The sequence below is a fragment of the Scyliorhinus canicula genome, chromosome 18 (genome assembly GCF_902713615.1).
Source record: "Scyliorhinus canicula chromosome 18, sScyCan1.1, whole genome shotgun sequence".
NCBI lineage: Eukaryota > Metazoa > Chordata > Chondrichthyes > Carcharhiniformes > Scyliorhinidae > Scyliorhinus > Scyliorhinus canicula.
The window spans coordinates 72,757,989-72,777,811 of record NC_052163.1 but is presented as its reverse complement, the minus strand read 5'-3'; the positions used below and the strand labels follow the sequence as shown (position 1 = coordinate 72,777,811).

Genomic DNA, 19,823 nt, shown 5'->3' with positions numbered 1-19,823 from the left:
TTACAAGGAGATATCAATATTAAAAACTGAGCTGAACTCTCTCACTATCCAAAAGGAGTACGGTCAGTGGCTTGGGTTAGAAATTGGATCAGGAAAATGAAACTTACTGAAAGAATTTGAATGCTTTGACCATGCCAGTTGTGCTCGAGAACAGTAACTTCAGATCTTCTTCAGTAATAGAAGGTCTGGAATAAAACAGGTAATCAGGTAACTCTGCAGTGACCAAGATGATCAGTTCAATACTCATCCTATTCAATCTAGCATGTTTGCCAATTACTAGCCCAATCTGTGCATTGCAGCTCTCCTTCCAAAACTACATGGCATTAAAGCTAAAGAACTCAACTGGACTGACACATTTATATGGTGGTGGTGGTGGGGACAGAAAAGAGCTGAAACAGTCAACCATCTTCTAGTGAGAATTAAACAAGAGGCAGTCTACCCATCCAGCACTTGAGCAAGACACCAATACAATCCATAAATCCAAGTTACATACTATTATTCAGTATCAAATTACAAAATTGTCACCACTTACGGAATATTGGAGAGATGAAGGGTGGCAGAAGGAGGAAAGATATTCTGGAAATTTTTTGATCCAGGTTTCTTGAAGCGATGCAGAGGCGAGCTACTATAATCCTTGGTCAGGCCCTGGTCCTCCTGGCCCTCACGTGGCAACTGCACTGTCTGGTGCTTGGACATGGTCACACGCATTGCCTTCCCATGAAGCCTCTGACCATTCAGATGGCTCATAGCTAGGAAAAACCAGGAGTTAAGAGGTAACATGGGTGCAACTGGCAGTATATGTATGTCAAGTAAAGGAGCTGGGATGTGCTGTTGCAATTATACAGGGCCTTGGTGAGCCCGCACCTAGAATGTTGTGTGTAGTTCTGGTCTCCTTTTGTGAGAAAGAATGTTCTTGCTCTCAAGGGAGTGCAGCAAAAGTTTACCAGACTGATTCCAGGGATGGCGGGACTGTCATACGAGGAGAGATCGACTAGGTTGGGCCTGTTCTCGCTAGGGGCAGCACAGTGGTTAGCACTGCTGCCTCAGGGCACCGAGGTCCAGGTTTGATCCCGGCTCTGGGTCATTGTCTGTGTGGAGTTTGCACATTCTCCCCGTGTCTACGTGGGTTTCACCCCCACAACCCAAAAGATGTGCAGGGTAGGTGGATTGGCCACACCAAATTGTCCCTTAATTGGAAAAAATGAATTGTGCCCTCTAGCTGGAGTTCAGAAGAATGTGGGAGATCTGAGAGACTTGTAAAATTCTAACAGGACTAGACAGAGTAGATGTTACCAATGGTGGGTGTGTCCAGAACTAGGGGTCACAGTCTGACGTTTCAGGGTAAACCATTTCGTCAGAGATGGAGACATTTCTTCACCCAGAGTGAAGAGCCTGTGGAATTCAGTACCACAGGAAGTAGTTGATGCAAAAACATTGATTATATTCAAGAGGCTGCGAGATATAGCACTTGGGGCGAATGGGATCAAAAGTTCTGGGGAGAAAGCAGGATTAGACTATCAAGTTGGATGAACAGCCATGATAAATGGCAAATCATGATAAATGGTGGAGCAGGCTCAAAGGACCAAAAAGCCTTCTCCTGCTCCTATCTTCTATGTATCTACGTTAAGAGGATAAAACACGACGGCACGGTGGCACAGTGGTTAGCATTGCTGCCTACGGCGCTGAGGACCCGGGTTCGAATCCCGGCCCTGGGTCACTGTCCGTGAGGAGTTTGCACATTCTCCCCGTGTCTGCGTGGGTTTCACCCCCACAACCCAAAGATGTGCAGGATAGGTGGATTGGCTACGCTAAATTGCCCCCTTAATTGGAAAAAATAATTGGGTACTCTAAATTTATAAAAAAAAAAAAAAAAAAGAGGATAAAACACAGATCCTCAAGTTAATTGGCAAATAGTTCCTTTACATAAAACACATCCCAAGTACTGCACAGGAACATCATATATATATGACATCAGACCACACAATGAGATATTAGGTCGGATGACCAAAGCTTGGGTCAAAAAGGTAGGCCTTAAAGTGGGAAAGCAAACATACAGACATGTAGGAAAGAAATTCTAGAGCTTAGTGCCTACGCAGCTGACAGCACAGCCGTCAGTGATAGACTGTTATAATCAGGGATGCTCAAGTCTAGAATTAGGTGAGCACTGGAGGGTTGAGGGGCCAAAGGCAACCAAGAGCGTGGGCCTAGTTTCGGGAGCCGTTCAGAGGAGCAGCAGTCTCTGGGTGAGTATAAAAACTCACTTTAACCCGGGGATCGAGGCCTAGTTTCGGGAGCCGTTCAGAGGAGGAGGAGCAGTCTCTGGGCGAGTATAAAAACTCACTTTAACCCGGGGATCGAGGCCTAGTTTCGGGAGCCGTTCAGAGGAGGAGGAGCAGTCTCTGGGTGAGTATAAAAACTCACTTTAACCCGGGGATCGAGGCCTAGTTTCGGGAGCCGTTCAGAGGAGGAGCAGCAGTCTCTGGGTGAGTATACAGACCTAACGGTAACTTCCTGGTTTCCACTTTTTTTTCAAAAGTGACGTCAGAGGGAAGCTGTGATCTGATTGGTTGATAACCAATCTGCCCCAAATTTAAAACTCGTAAACTTAAATTAAACAAATTAATTAATTAGAGATGGCTGGTCAGGTGATGTGCTTAAGCGGCTTGATGTGGGAGCTGGCAGATCCCATTGCGAGCTGCAGCGACCACATCTGCAGTAAGTGTTGGCTGCTCGAAGAACTCCGGCTCAGAGTTGATGAGCTGGAGTCTGAGCTTCACACACTGAGGCACATCCGGGAGGGGGAGGCTTACCTGGACACTTTGTTTCAGGAGGCAGTCACACCTGTCAGAGTAAATAGTTTAAATCCTGCCAGTGGCCAGGGACAGCAGGGTGTGACTGCAAGTCAGGCAGGTAAAGGGAACCAGCAGTCAGGAACTCAGGAGCCTCAGCCCTTGACCCTGTCCAACAGGTACGAGGCACTTGCTCCCTGTGTGGATGGCGAACAGGGCTGCAGGAAGGATGAGTCAGCTGACCAAGGCACCATGGTTCAGCAGGCCATTCAAGGGGAGGAAGTAAATAGGCAAGTTGTAGTTGTAGGGGATTCTATTATCAGAGGGATAGATAGTATCCTTTGTGAGCAGGATAGAGGGTCCCGCATGGTATGTTGCCTGCCCGGTGCTAGGGTGCGGGACATCTCTGACCGGCTTGAAAGGATATTGGAGAGGGAGGGGGAGGATCCAGTTGTTGTGGTCCATGTCGGTACCAACAACATAGGCAAGTCTAGGAAAGAGGACCTGTTTAGAGATTATAAAGAGCTAGGATTCAAATTAAAAAACAGGTCCTCAAGGGTCATAATCTCCGGATTACTGCCCGAGCCATGTGCAAATTGGCATAGGGAGGCAAGAATAAGGGAAGTTAACACGTGGCTGAAAGAGTGGTGTGGGAAAGAGGGGTTCCTTTTCATGGGACACTGGCATCAGTTTTGGGACAGGGGGGACCTATACCGTTGGGATGGTCTCCACCTCCGCTGGGACCAGTGTTCTGGCGAAGAGTAAATAGGGTGGTCAATAGGACTTTAAACTAGAGATTGGGGGGGAAGGGAAAGTCAGGGAACCAAGAGGTGAAGGAATCAGTGGGAAGCGTAGCTGCTTAGGATTACAAAAAATCACGAAAAGACAGAGCTCAGGAGAGGTTACGATAGTCCCCATCTCACAAAATATGACAGTGTATGGAAAGGCTCAGTAAACCAAGGTCCAACACACTAAGAAAACAAAAAGGGACAGTCAATAGGGAATTAAAGGTGCTATATTTAAATGCCCGCAGTGTACGGAACAAGGTAGATGAGCTTGTGGCCCAGATTGTGACTAGCAGGTATGATGTGGTAGGCATCACAGAGACGTGGTTGCAGGGGGTTCAGGACTGGCAGTTAAACATCCAGGGATTTACAACCTATCGAAAAGACAGAGGTGGGTAGAGGGGGCGGGGTTGCCTTGTTAATTAGAAATGAAATTAAATCAATAGCACTAAACGACATAGGGTCAGACGATGTGGAGTCTGTGTGGATAGAGTTAAGGAACCACAAAGGCAAAAAAACCATAATGGGAGTTATGTACAGGCCTCCTGACAGTGGTCAGGACCAGGGGCACAAAATGCACCACGAAATAGAAAGGGCATGTCAGAAAGGCAAGGTCACAGTGATCATGGGGGACTTCAATATGCAGGTGGACTGGGTAAATAATGTTGCCAGTGGACCCAAAGAAAGGGAATTCATTGAATGTTTCCAGGATGGCTTTTTGGAACAGCTTGTGATGGAGCCCACGAGGGAACAGGCTATTCTGGACTTAGTGTTATGTAATGAGCCAGAATTGATAAAAGATCTTAAAGTAAGGGAACACTTAGGAAGCAGTGATCATAATATGGTAGAATTCAGTCTGCAATTTGAAAGAAGGAAGGTAGAATCAGATGTAAAGGTTTTACAGTTAAATAAAGGTAATTACAGGCGCATGAGGGAGGAACTGACGAAAATCGACTGGAAGCAGAGCCTAGTGGGAAAGACAGTAGAACAGCAATGGCAGGAGTTTCTGGGAGTAATTGAGGACACAGTGCAGAGGTTCATCCCAAAGAAAAGAAAGGTTATCAGAGGGAGGATTAGGCAGCCATGGCTGACAAAGGAAGTCAGGGAATGCATCAAGGCAAAAGAGAGAGCCTATAATGTGGCAAAGAGTAGTGGGAAGTCAGAAGATTGGGAAGGCTACAAAAACAAACAGAGGATAACAGAGAGAAATAAGGAAGGAGAGGATCAAATATGAAGGTAGGCTAGCCAGTAACATTAGGAATGATAGTAAAAGTTTCTTTAAATACATTAAAAACAAACGGGAGGCAAAAGTAGACATTGGGCCGCTCCAAAATCACGCTGGTAATCTAGTGATGGGGGACAAGGAAATAGCTGGGGAACTTAATAAGTACTTTGCGTCAGTCTTCACAGTAGAAGACATGAGTAATATCCCAACAATTCAGGAAAGTCAGGGGGCAGAGTTGAATATGGTTGCCATCACAAAGGAGAAAGTGCTAGAGAAACTAAAAGGTCTGAAAATTGATAAATCTCCGGGCCCAGATGGGCTACATCCTAGAGTTCTAAAGGAGATAGCTGAAGAAATAGTGGAGGCGTTAGTTATGATCTTTCAAAAGTCACTGGAATCACGGAAAGTCCCAGAGGATTGGAAAATCGCTGTTGTAACCCCCCTGTTCCAAGAAGGGAACAAAAAAAAAGATGGAAAATTATAGGCCAATTAGCCTAACCTCGGTTGTTGGCAAAATTCTAGAATCCATCGTTAAGGATGAGATTTCTAAATTCTTGGAAGTGCAGGGTCGGATTAGGACAAGTCAGCATGGATTTAGTAAGGGGAGGTCGTGCCTGACAAACCTGTTAGAGTTCTTTGAAGAGATAACAAATAGGTTAGACGAAGGAGAGCCAATGGATGTTATCTATCTTGACTTCCAAAAGGCCTTTGACAAGGTGCCTCACGGGAGACTGCTGAGTAAAATAAGGGCCCATGGTATTCGAGGCAAGGTACTAACATGGATTGACGATTGGCTGTCAGACAGAAGGCAGAGAGTTGGGATAAAAGGTTCTTTTTCGGAATGGCAACAGGTGACAAGTGGTGTCCCGCAGGGTTCAGTGTTGGGGCCACAGCTGTTCTCTTTATATATTAACGATCTAGATGACGGGACTGGGGGCATTCTGGCCAAGTTTGCCGATGATACAAAGATAGGTGGAGGGGCAGGTAGTATTAAGGAGGTGGGGAGGCTGCAGAAAGATTTAGACAGTTTAGGAGAATGGTCCAAGAAGTGGCTGATGAAATTCAACGTGGGCAAGTGCGAGGTCTTGCACTTTGGAAAAAAGAATAGAGGCATGGACTATTTTCTAAACGGTGACAAAATTCATAATGCTAAAGTGCAAAGGGACTTGGGAGTCCTAGTCCAGGATTCTCTAAAGGTAAACTTGCAGGTTGAGTCCGTAATTAAGAAAGCAAATGTAATGTTGTCATTTATCTCAAGAGGCTTGGAATATAAAAGCAGGGATGTACTTGAGGCTTTATAAAGCACTAGTTAGGCTCCATTTAGAATACTGTGAGCAATTTTGGGCCCCACACCTCAGGAAGGACATACTGGCACTGGAGCGGGTCCAGCGGAGATTCACACGGATGATCAAAGGAATGGTAGGCCTAACATACGATGAACGTCTGAGGATCGTGGGATTATATTCACTGGAGTTTAGGAGGTTGAGGGGAGATCTAATAGAAACTTACAAGATAATGAATGGCTTGGATAGGATGGACGTAGGGAAGTTGTTTCCATTAGCTGGGGAGACTAGGACGCGGGGGCACAGCCTTAGAATAAAAGGGAGTCACTTTAGAACAGAGATGAGGAGAAATTTCTTCAGCCAGAGAGTGGTAGGTCTGTGGAATTCATTGCCACAGAGGGCGGTGGAGGCCGGGACGTTGAGTGTCTTTAAGACAGAAATTGATAAATTCTTGATTTCGAGGAATTAAGGGCTATGGGGAGAGAGCGGGTAAATGGAGTTGAAATCAACCATGATTGAATGGTGGAGTGGACTCGATGGGCCGAATGGCCTTACTTCCGCTCCTAGGTCTTATGGTCTTTACAACGAGAGAATACAAAATCATGTAGTCATAGAATCTCTGCAGTGCAGGAGGCCATTTAGCCCATCAAGTCATCTCCGACCTTCGGAAAGAGTACCCTATCCCCGCAACCCAACATTATGCTTTGGATACTAAGGGGCCAATCCACCTAGCCTGCACATCTTTGGACTGTGGGTGGGAAACTGGTGCCACCCCAGTCATGAAGAACATTTATAAAACACTGGCTTGGTCTCAACTCATGGGACACTTTAGGAGAGATGTGAAGCATTGGAGACAACGCAGAAAAGATTAACGAGAATGGATGGTGCCAGCGATAAGGGACAGCAGATATGTGGAGAGAAGCTGGGATTGTTCTCCTTAAAGAAAATGCAGAGATAAGATTTGATAGAAATTCTCAAAATGAGGAGTCTGGACAAAAAAAGAAACTTCACACTGGCAGAACATTTGAGAAGCACATGAAATGGTCCTTCAGGGCAGCAAGGTGGCAGTGGTTAGCACTGCTGCCTCAGCAGCAGGGAACCAGATTAAATTCCAGCCTTGGGTGACTTGTGTGGAGTTTGCACATTCTCCCAGTGTCTGCATGGGAAACCCTCTGGATTCCTCCTACAGTCCAGAGATGTCACGGTTAGGTAGCTTGGCTGTGTTATGTTGCCCCTTAGTGTACAAAATAGGTTAGGTGGGGTTATTTGAGCGAGAATGGGCCTAGGTAGAGGCTCTTTCAGAGGGTCGGTGTAGATCTGATGGGCCCAATGGCCTCCTTCACTGCAGAAATTCCATGGTTCTATGGGACACAGACTTGATTCACAAAAGAACCAATAACGACAAGGAAAAATTATTTTAAACAACGTACGGTTAAGATTTGCAATATACAGGGTGGCACGGCAGCCTCACAGCACGAGGACCCATGTGGAGTTTGCACATTCTAGGGTAGGTGGATTGGCCACGTTAAATTGCTCATTTAGAACATAGAACGATACAGCGCAGTACAGGCCCTTCGGCCCACGATGTTGCACCGACATGGGAAGTCAAAAACTAAAGGCCATCTAACCTACACTATGCCATTATCATCCATATGCTTATCTAATAAACTTTTAAATGCCCTCAATGTTGGCGAGTTCACTACTGTTGCAGGTAGGGCATTCCACGGCCTCACCACTCTTTGCGTAAAAAACCTACCTCTGACCTCTGTCCTATATCTATTACCCCTCAATTTAAGGCTATGTCCCCTCGTGCTAGCCACCTCCATCCGCGGGAGAAGACTCTCACTGTCCATCCTATCTAACCCTCTGATCATTTTGTATGCCTCTATTAAGTCACCTCTTAACCTTCTTCTCTCTAACGAAAACAACCTCAAGTCCATCAGCCTTTCCTCATAAGATTTTCCCTCCATACCAGGCAACATCCTGGTAAAACTCCTCTGCACCCGTTCCAAAGCTTCCACGTCCTTCCTAGAATGAGGCGACCAGAACTGTACGCAATACTCCAAATGCGGCCGTACCAGAGTTTTGTACAGCTGCAACATGACCTCATGGCTCCGGAACTCAATCCCTCTACCAATAAAGGCCAACACACCATAGGCAGTCTTCACAACCTTATCAACCTGGGTGGCAACTTTCAGGGATCTATGTACATGGACACAGAGATCCCTCTGCTCATCCACACTGCCGAATTTTACCATTAGCCAAATATTCCGCATTCCTGTTATTCTTTCCAAAGTGAATCACCTCACACTTCTCTATATTAAACTCCATTTGCCACCTCTCAGCCCAGCTCTGCAGCTTATCTATGTCCCTCTGTAACCTGCAACATCCTTCCACACTGTCTACAACTCCACCGACTTTAGTGTCGTCTGCAAATTTACTCACCCAACCTTCTGTGCCCTCCTCTAGGTCATTTATAAAAATGACAAACAGCAACGGCCCCAGAACAGATCCTTGTGGTACGCCACTCGTAACTGAACTCCATTCTGAACATTTGCCATCAACCACCACTCTCTGTCTTCTTTCAACTAGCCAATTTCTGATCCACATCTCTAAATCACCCTCAATCCCCAGCCTCCGTATTTTCTGCAATAGACGACCGTGGGGAACCTTATCAAACGCTTTACTGAAATCTATATACACATCAACTGCTCTACCCTCGTCTACCTGTTCAGTCACCTTCTCAAAGAACTCGATAAGGTTTGTGAGGCATGACCCACCCTTCACAAAACCATGCTGACTATCCCTAATCATATTATTCCTATCTAGATTATTATAAATCGTATCTCTCATAATCCTCTCCAAGACTTTACCCACAACAGACGTGAGGCTCACCGGCCTATAGTTACCGGGGTTATCTCTACTCCCCTTCTTGAACAAAGGGACCACATTTGCTATCCTCCAGTCCTCAGGCACTATTCCTGTAGCCAATGATGACATAAAAATCAAAGCCAAAGGCTCAACAATCTCTTCCCTGGCTTCCCAGAGAATCCTAGGATAAATCCCATCCGGCCCCGGGGACTTATCTATTTTCACCTTGTCCAGAATTGCCAACACTTCTTCCCTACGCACCTCAATGCCATCTATTCTAATAGCCTGGGTCTCAGCATTCTCCTCCACAACATTATCTTTTTCCTGAGTGAATACTGACGAAAAGTATTCATTTAGTATCTCGCTTATCTCCTCAGCCTCCCCACACAACTTCCCACCACTGTCCTTGACTGGCCCTACTCTTACCCTAGTCATTCTTTTATTCCTGACATACCTATAGAAAGCTTTTGGGTTTTCCTTGATCCTACCTGCCAAAGACTTCTCATGTCCCCTCCTTGCTCGTCTTAGCTCTCTCTTTAGATCCTTCCTCGCTTCCTTGTAACTATCAAGCGCCCCAACTGAAACTTCACGCCTCATCTTCACAAAGGCCTCCTTCTTCCTCTTAACAAGAGATTCCACTTCTTTGGTAAACCACGGTTCCCTCGCTCGACCCCTTCCTCCCTGCCTGACTGGTACGTACTTATCAAGAACATGCAATAGCTGTTCCTTGAACAAGCTCCACATATCCAGTGTGCCCAACCCTTGCAGCCTACTCCTCCAACCTACACATCCTAAGTCATGTCTAATGGCATCATAATTGCCCTTCCCCCAGATTTAACTCTTGCCCTGCGGGGTATACTGATCCCTTTCCATCACTAACGTAAAGGTCACCGAATTGTGGTCACTGTTTCCAAAGTGCTCACCTACCTCCAGATCTAACACCTGGCCTGGTTCATTACCCAAACCCAAATCCAATGTGGCCTCGCCTCTTGTTGGCCTGTCAACATATTGTGTCAGGAAACCCTCATGCACACATTGTACAAAGAACGACCCATCTAATGTACTCGAACTATATATTTTCCAGTCAATATTTGGAAAGTTAAAGTCTCCCATAACAACTACCCTGTTACTTTCGCTCTTTTCCAGAATCATCTTCACCATCCTTTCCTCTACATCCCTAGAACTATTAGGTGGCCAATAGAAAACTCCCAACAGGGTGACCTCTCCTTTCCTGTTTCTAACCTCAGCCCATACTATTTATTGGAAAATAAATTAATTTGAGTACTCTAAATTTATATTTTTAAAAAAGGATTTACGATATACTATCCAAATCAGGTGGCCTTCAATGCAGAATTGGATGAGCATTTGAAGAAAAAAAATAGTTGCAAGGCTACAGGACAGGGGAGTTGAACTAGTCGAGTTGCTCTTGCAGGAAGCTGCACAGACACAACAAAGTTAAATAGCCTCCTCCTGCATTGTAACCATTCTAGGATTTACAAATAGTCCCGGTACTTTTAAACAATTGGGAAAGGAACAAAAAAGCAGAGCATTGGACAATGGTTGACAACACTAACAGAACTGCTTATACAATCTCTTTTGAACCAGTTAGTTTTAAATACAAGCAAGGCAATGATTAACAACGGGGCTGGTTTAGCACAATGGGCTAAATAGCTGGCTTGTAAAGCAGACCAGGGCCAGCAGCGTGGATTCAATTCCCGTACCAGCCTCCCCAAAAAGGCACCAGAATGTGGCGACTAGGGGCGTTACACAGTAACTTCATTTGAGGCCTACTTGTGACAAAATGCGATTTTCATTTCATTTAACATCACCAATTTTAATAGAAAACACCTTTAAGAACTAAGTGAGAGAGCTTTCTTGGTTGATCTGATTGGAGACCTACCCAGTTGAGCTTGGGTACAGTCAAACATTTGTACCAAGGCATTTTCTTTCTTGTTGAAAAGTATCTTCACACGCTGCACATCACCATACACTCCTTAATAGAAGATACAGGAAGTTGAAGTTAACAGGTGCTGTCCCATCTATTCAATACCATTAACCAATATGCAATCCAATCACAACCAAAGTTTCAAAATTCATGTATCCATTTTCTCCTAGTTAGCAAAATTCAGAATTAGGATGCTATGAAAATCATAGCACTCAGGAGAATGAAATTCAGTGTCAGACTAAATTAAAAGCCAAAGAAATTACTGAGGTCATCTATACAAGTTTAAAGATTTACAAAGGCATGCAAAGCACCCAAACATGCATTACTGAGCTATGTATGCAAATCAAAGCATCAAACTAATGCCAAATTATAGTTGAACTGAAATTATGCATTGAAATAGCAAACTGCAAACTTCAAATATAAAGTTTTCAACAAGAAATAATAAAAACAGATAATAAAGTGCTAACGATAACATACCGAAAAGAATAAAGAGGCATTGGGGCGTAACTCTCTTTAGAAGGACAGCAGAGCAAGGCAGCGGAAGACAGGAAGAGGAAAGGAATCGAGGGAGAACGAAGATGGAACGAATCATCCACAACGAAGGGTGGTTCCCACAGAATGGTGAATTGGTTCATGGATCATGGTTCAAGATGGTTAATTGAGGGGCAGGTTGGTCCGAAGAGCATTGTTGAAGCACAGGAAGCATGGGGACCGTGCAGTCAGTTCACAAAGGAATCCGCATCAGGTTTGGGAAGGGAGAAAGGGATGGGGAAGGGTAGGAAAGAAAAAAGTAGCATAAAACAGGTCAGTATACATGAGAAATATGTAGTGTTTCATCTGGTTGATCAATGCATTCTCTTCCATTACTTCACAAAATAAAAAGCTGTATGACTTCACCTAGGGAACACATGCTAAAGGAAAGGGAGTAAAATAAAGAGAGATTAAAGAGACTATCTTTTTGCTGCTCAAAGGCTGCAGATTAAAACCATCTCAAATTTGAAGTGTGCACAAGGTCAGCATCCCTTTTTTTAAATGATATGTTACCCAAACCATATTCAAATCCAGCAACTACTTTATATAAAGCCAAAGCCGTTTCAAGGGTTGCCATTTTAATACTGGATTCATTGAAACATTTGAGATTCTTTTATTTCTGCAGTTTCAATTTCAAATATTTAGAGACTTCCAAACACAGGACAATCCATGTCAGACTCTAGCAGAATTTAACTCCAGCTCCATAGACTTCAACCCACAAAATATTTTCCCCTCCCTCAGCCAATGTCCATAAATTAACATTCCCCTGAGCATTCAACAGGGACATCTTGCAGATTATAGTTGAACCGCTGTTTTTAAAAAAAACATCAACCTTGGAGTTGGCAAGTGATGAAAGTGTCAAAGTATAAAAACATGAAACAGATCACATAGACATGCATAATAGTGAAACTAAGTTAGTTAGAACACAGCACTCTAATCTTCAAAGTAAACTGGATAGGAAAGCTACCGCAGAATATTGGGCATACTGAGAAGCAAGAAAGTTGTGGGAGTAGCACATGAATTTACTTCAGTGTGAAAATGCAATGCCCAAAAACATTGGCCCACAAGGGGCACAAGATGGCCACTTGCACACAATTCATAAGTGAGCTAAATTACTAATCCTGAAAACATAACCCCCCCCTCCCAAAATCTTATTCTGACCAAAGTTGCCACAATTTCCCACTGATGAAAAGTGGTAGAGTTAAATGCTCAACTTAATCTCATCAGTGCCAATCAAATTTGTTTATCTTGGAGCAGGGTTCAATTAACATGGCTAAACCAAGTTTAGGAATTTCAAGTTTAGGAGTGAGTTTAATTGCATTGTACCAAGTTTAGGAATTTCAAGTTTAGGAGTGAGTTTAATTGCATTGTCAGGGTTTCTTGAAATTCTCAAGCCCTCAGCACCAAATAGATTGAACACTCAAAGAGAAGCCAGTTACAAAGAGAAACAATGTTTTTGCAGCCGGAAACAGTTCACTTTGCCCCTATCTTCAAAAAAAGAACACAGTGTATGGCAAAACAGTGAAAGCTACAATTAAATAAGCAAAATTGATGGCTAACTGGAGATAACTAGATTTAGCAGGAAACCCTTCAGCAACCTTGAAAAAGAAGCATCGAGGAAGTCAGCACAGGATGAAGACCAGTTGCCAGGTTTACTGAAGTATAATGGGAGATATTTACATGTTAAAACATCACAGGGCTCTGAGCCAACTTGAATATAAACAGATGCATAAAATTGTAACTTTTGGGAATAGTTGTGACTGCACTGGTTGGCTGTATCGAGTTAATTAAATCACAATTGCAGGGGTAACTTGGGTTGGTAATGAAACACTAGCTAGGCATATCATAACAGACATCAAAGGGAAAGGAAATTAGTGAGAAAGTGCCAAATAATAACCGCACTTTGAACTTTTCTGGTCTGGCAAGAGTGATGTAAATGAACATAGAACAGACCGTGCAGAAGGAGGCCATTCGGCCCATCGAGTCTGCATCGACCCACTTAAGCCATCTCTTCCACTCAATCCCCGTAACCCAGTAACCCCTCCTTTGGTCATGAAGGGTAATTTATCATGGCCAATCCACCTAACCTGCACGTCTTTGGACTGTGGGAGGAAACCCATGCAGGCACGGAAGAACATGCAGACTCCACACAGTCACCCAAGCTGGGAATCGAACCTGGGACCCTGGCGCTGTGAAGCCACAGTGCTAATCACAGCTACCGTGCTGCCCAAATGAGTTACAGGATTCTGCAGAAGTCTTAGCACAGTTTGCAGATCCTAAAGCAAGTGCTGCATCCTCTTTAAAAGGGTCTGTGACAGGTTAGATTTACTCAAAGCCACCCAAGCATTGGAAATTAAGCCAAAACTGAAGGGTTACATTAATACACATGCAGTACATAAGTGCAGCAAAGTGAGTAAATAACCCAAACTGTAGCTTTGTTTCATTCTGTTACACCTACAATTTCTTCCAAACTTAACATGTAGTTAGAAATGATGGCATGCAAAGTCACTCCATCAAAGTGCCTAGCTGAAGAGCTACCTGTCCAGAGTACACTACGATCATATTACTGTAATGTCAAACTCTGTGCAGCTGACATCACATTCCAGACTGGCCAAGCATAGATGCACCTGCAAACCATAAAAACCACTGGAAACCTGGAGTGTGCGGTCTTTTTCAGGTCTATGTGTTAAAGAAGAAGAGAATCAGACATTTCTACTGAATATTAATTCAGTGTATCTCTGGCAAGGCCAAAGGCTTGTTGTGGGGATAAAGGAGAAGGGTTAGCGACTTTCAGAATACACATTTCCTTATTAAAACCCCACGTGAGAAATTGAAAATAGTTATAGTAAAGTTGAACGTGGGAAACCAAGGTAGATTGGGGTAAAACACAATTCATGTAACATTGTGCAGGAGGATATATTTTCATAGCAACTTCAATTGAAGAAGAGGTAGCCAGAGAAACAAATGTCTAGTTGAACTTTTCATCTCGACCCCTCAAGCATGAGAACTGGAGTAGTTTCAGTTAACAGATTTAGGAAAGGGTGACACGTAGCACACAAAACTCAGTCACACCACACTAACCTCAGGGTTCAGATTGCTAATCAACAGGACAGCGTTGGCTGAAGAGGCAAATCCCGGAATGCCAATACGACTGGCTGCTGCTGCAGCTGCTGCAGCTGACTGCATACCGAGTGGAGCCAAGGCCCCATGAACCCCTGGGACGGACAAACCTACAGATAGGAAACTAAAGCCATTAGACAAAACATACAGTTGACTAGGTTTAACAATGCACAATACATTCAAACATTTAGTGCTCCCACATCTACCCCTTAAGGTTAAAAAGTATCAACAGCAGGTAGACTGAAACCTGACTGCAACAGCCCAAACAATCCTGTCCACTGAAGTGGAAACAGGGACAATGCCTCAAACAAGGCTACTCACTATAGTAGGTTACATGAAACCGATCAATGAGATGGTTCAGCCATTTTCAAATAAATAGTACCATTCCTGTTCGATACCAATGATCAAACAAAGCCAACCACCAGCATAGTAAAACCGCATCACTATTCCACACTTGGTCTTTACTTGCCAGACAAATGGATTTCTCAGAACCACATTTTAAAGTTTTTTTTCTAAACAGTTGCAACTAGAAGTACTAAAAGTACTTATTGTAAATTTGTTAGTTAAAACCTGAGCAGCACAAATGCCACTGTAAACAAAGCTGTTAGTATAAAATGTTCCCATCAAGTCACAGAATACCATTGGCAGAAGGGCACACGGTAATAGATCAGGCTTAGAGTCTGAGCAATGTACATACAGTAATCTGAGTCTATGAGCAGTGTACATACAGAAATCTGATGGATGTTGGAGGAAGTCTGTAGAGACACAAGTTTTCAAAATATAAGCAACTTCGAATTACAAAAGAGAGGCCTTGGCTGTTGAAGTTTATACTCTAAAATGACCTTCCTGAGATAACTGCAAAATACTAGGAAAATGGAAACTTCACGCATAGTTTCCCCAAGCATTAGATCTCCGCTTGCTCAAACATAACAGGTGGATGCAACCAGCCATTTATTATGGATAGGACAGAAGTAAATAACTTTCAACAAGCAGCTAAACACACCTTAGTCCCAAGAAATAAATCTCCAAAACACCAAACCCAAAGCACCCATGATTATTCGTAGCTCACCAGTTCCACTTCAGACTATTCAAAAAAACAAATAGGCCTAAATCCGGAAGACGTAGAATACACAAAACCGTTTAAAAATGAAATTCCCGCATTAGCAACTCACCAGCTTGCTGGAAGGCAATACCAGGAGGGAAACCAGTTCCCCCTCCGTAAGGCGAGGAGATGATACCTGGTGCACCTGACAAGAGAACAGGTCGTCAGTAAGCACTTACAGTAACAAGAACAGCTTTCACAATCAATCAATCTCTGCCTGCGCTACCACTGGCCAAAGTGTTAACAAGCTACAAGAATGTTATAGAATTCCACGGATGGATCTTAGCTGCTAACAAGCTGACTTCCAATGCCTCAAGCCAGGGTGTGAAGCAAGCATCCCAAACACCCCAATGTTATGTACAGCAAATGTTCCAACATAGTGAAATCCTGGTTAAGAATGTTACTGAGTTTTGACTTTTCACAAAACAGGGATGAATGCCACTGTTATACATTTAAAGGTGTGGAAAATTAAACTCAGCTGGGAAAGCCACCATTCAATATTGTATTTTGGCCACAATCAAAATCACCAGTAGAATTTACACAGCCAACAATTGTGCACACACAAAGTTATATTAAACTCTTGTGGATTTAATATATTACTGGCTAGCACTGATATTACTGGCTAGCACTGGACCAAAACCAATATTGGGAAAGTACCATGATGTAAAAGAGATGAACAGAAAGACAGACAGCTAACCAAACAGGTGAAATGTTAACAATCGCAGCTGCTAACACCAATCACCGTATGTAAGGTAACATTGATTTTGCCAGCAACTGCTATGCAGTCCATCACCTTAACCAATGCACTCTGTTTCTCAGAGTCCACTGAACTCTTTCATATTGGGCATTAAATACAATAACAAAAGCAATTTCTACTAGAACTGGGAATAATATGATACAGCCATTTCTTAATTTGTTTTTATCCCCCATAAAAATTGATTCCACGACACTTAGTCTAAGCACTGAGGCAAGCTTAGCTATTGGCCTTTGACAGTTAGTCAATCTCATGTTGAACATTTAGGACAACAGTGCAATACTACAATGGAACGCCATGAAAGATGAAGGTGGAAAAACAACAACCCTAGTCAGGAACCCCTGCAATACCTGCTCTTCAGGCTCATTGGCGAATGAAACCGGAACCTGGCATAATTTTTTTTTTTTATTGACACGGCCTTCAAATTGTTGCTATGTGTTCTCCAGCTTAAGCTAATAGCGGTTTAGCTGTAAGGTAAAACTCAGCAACATCAAATCAGGCTATGACTGACAGTGGAATGACTCACAAATACACAACTTTCAGCAATTAGCCAAGGGCCTTAATAGAACTTTTAGCTGCAATAACCATTGGCACAAGTCGTTGAAATGTCAGACTGACAACTTGGTTTACTGCATACACTTCCTCCCTCATTAGGAACAGAGAATGATCCAGTCGACTGAAGGCATCTCAGTCAGAACTATCCTTCTCAACAAAGCAGCTAAAAACTACTCTATACTCGTGTAGCATCAAGAAAGCAGTAGAATATGTGTTCACCTCTTCCCTACACATGAACATTATAACCCATGCATCTAATGCTTGGGTGAATTTAAAAATCTTTTTTTAACCACATCAAGCCATGCAGAACTAATGCATTCAATTCCAAGAAACGGAGTTAGAGATTCTAGTTTTAAACAGCACTGCAAAAGTTGCTGATTGCATTTTAACTCATTGTTGTAATGTTTATTCTTCCCCCCCCCCCCCCCCCACATACAGCAAAACTCTCAGGAGAATGTGTATTTACCTAGTAGGGAGGCTTCCTTACCAAAAGCGGCTGCCATGGTTTGGTCTAAGGTTGGCTGGTTGTCACCAGATGGTAGATCAGGACGTGTGTAGTCTCTGCTTTTGTCATTATTGTATTTAACATTAAGGCTAGTCAATTTGGAGAAGTCAATACGCAGAGTGCAGCAGGCATTATAGATGTTCTGTCCATCCAGAGCCTAGAGGAGGTATAAGTGGAGGTTAAAACAATTATTCATTCAAAAGTCCAAGCTTCCATGAAAAGTTGCATGAATAAAATAAGGATCTCAATATGACATGTGTTGACTTGACCAAGTTTTTAAAACACAGTAAACCAGGAAATGAAATGAAAATGAAAATTGTTTATTGTCGCGAGTAGGCTTCAATGAAGTTACTGTGAAAAGCCCCTAGTCGCCACATTCCGGCGCCTGTCCGGGGAAGGCCAGTGAAGATCCTGTAAAGAAGATCGGTGTCATTCACTCCTTTCACAATGGCCAGCTTGATGTAAAGGGGTACACCATCAGATTACTTTCCAGTCACCAATGGCAAGGGTGTATTGGTCCAGCCCCATTTGTCAAATACTTCTTGGCCATGTTCCAGTATGGACTCAAACGGCTTGAAACATTCAATTCAACAGAAGGCATCCTCTTCAAATAGCAACTGTTCAAGGCTTGGACAAAGGCTACTGAGTGAACTCTTGTTCATGGACGACTGTGCTCTCAGAGCTCATACTTCAGCAGCTTGTCGGTTGCTTTTTCCTAACCTCAGAACACTTTGGCCTGACAAGAAGTCCAGAGAAGACAGATCTTGCATCATCCCACCCTGGCCACGTCTGCAGAGACCCCACAGTCACCAACAGTAATACACCTGGCATACAGTCTTGCTATTTTGGGAATATCATAGAAATTAAGAGTGGGCCCTTCCCTGTTCCATCATTCATAAGATATAGGAGCAGAAATAGGCCATTAGGCCCATTGAGCCCTCTCCACCATTTAATCATGGCTGATTTCATTCTGGCCTTAAACTCCACAGTCCTGCCCATTATCCATAACCCTTCAACCCATTACCAACTAAAAATCTGTTTAACTTCTCCTTAAAGCTACTCACTGTCCCAGCATCCACCGCACTCTGGGGTAGCAAATTCACAACCCTTTGAGAGAAGTAGTTTCTCCTCAACTCAAGTGTTAAATTTGGTACCTCTTATTCCAGAATGCCCTGCAAAAGGAAGCATCTGCGGAACGTCTACTTTATCCATACCTTTTAGCATCTTGTATACCTCGATTTGATCTTCCTCATTCTTCTACTAGGCCTAAACTGTTCAATCTCTACAACAAACTCATCTCTGCAATCACCCTCAAACCTCCTGCAACTATCCCCAATGTCACTACATCTTTCCTCAAATAAGGGGCCAAAATTCTGCACAATACTCTAGGTGCAGTCTCACCAATGCCTTGAGTAGTTACAACACTTCTTTATTTTTATACTTTACTCCTTTAGCTATAAATACCAACATTCTATCCTTTTCCCCTATTATCTGCTGTACCTGCATGTTAGTTTTCTGTGACTCATGAACAAGGACCCCTAGATCCCTCTGCAACAGAGCAGCCTAAACTCTCTTCCAATTTAGAAAGGTTGCCGTCCCATTTTATCCAACCAAAATGCATTATCTCACACATATCGACTTTAAATTCCATCTGCCACCTTTTGACCCACTCTCCTAACTTTTCTATATCCATTTGCAAAGTTCAATATCATAACATTGTGACTTGGCCGCCACGGCCTTCTGTAGTAGAGAATTCCACAGGTTTAGTATCGTTTTGAATGAAGAAATTCTTCCCAGTCATTCCTAAATGGGCTACCTCGTATCCGGAGACTGTCCCCTAGTTCTGGATTCTCTAACCAGGAAAAATATCCTCCCTCCATCTAGTCTGTCCAGCTAGAATTTTATGTTTCATGCAGATCTAATAATAATCTTTATTAGTATCACATGTAGACTTACAGTAACACTGCAATTAAGTTACTGTGAAAATTCCTTAGTCGCCACACTCAGGCGCTTGTTCGGATATATGGAGGGAGAATTCAGAATGTCCAATTCACCCAACAGCACGTCTTTCGGGACTTGTGGGAGGAAGCGGCATCCGGGTCCACATTCTCTGGGTGAAGAAATTTCTCCTAATCTCAGAGTCAAAGGCTGGTTCTTGACTCTCTCACCATCAGATGGTGTCAGAAGTCCAGAAGTGGATGAAGGAGAAACAAAGGCAAGACACTGAATTAAAAGCTTGCCTAGTGTAACTGGTGTAGATCCACAATATTTCAGCCAATAACCAGCTGTTTCATTGGGTAGTGTCTGAAGATCATAAGATATTCCCATTACAATCTCAAGATATGCCTACATCCAGAG

At 43.4% G+C, this 19,823-nt stretch overlaps 1 protein-coding gene across 4 annotated transcripts in view; it reads right to left on the bottom strand.

Annotated features, from left to right (window-relative positions):
• Positions 1 to 19,823, bottom strand: part of LOC119953405 (polypyrimidine tract-binding protein 1-like) — a 53,843-nt gene that overhangs the window by 3,488 nt on the left and 30,532 nt on the right. Inside the window, exons 8-15 of one of the 4 annotated variants that reach the window (XM_038777658.1) lie at positions 17,427 to 17,622; positions 15,722 to 15,796; positions 15,278 to 15,304; positions 14,511 to 14,659; positions 11,376 to 11,409; positions 10,854 to 10,946; positions 533 to 749; positions 108 to 185 (exon numbers count right to left, since the gene is read on the bottom strand). In XM_038777658.1, the coding sequence (XP_038633586.1) occupies positions 108 to 185; positions 533 to 749; positions 10,854 to 10,946; positions 11,376 to 11,409; positions 14,511 to 14,659; positions 15,278 to 15,304; positions 15,722 to 15,796; positions 17,427 to 17,622 (869 nt within the window). The remainder of the gene's footprint in view (positions 1 to 107; positions 186 to 532; positions 750 to 10,853; positions 10,947 to 11,375; positions 11,410 to 14,510; positions 14,660 to 15,277; positions 15,305 to 15,721; positions 15,797 to 17,426; positions 17,623 to 19,823) is intronic. The other 3 variants (XM_038777659.1, XM_038777660.1, XM_038777661.1) reach the window with 3 other exon arrangements.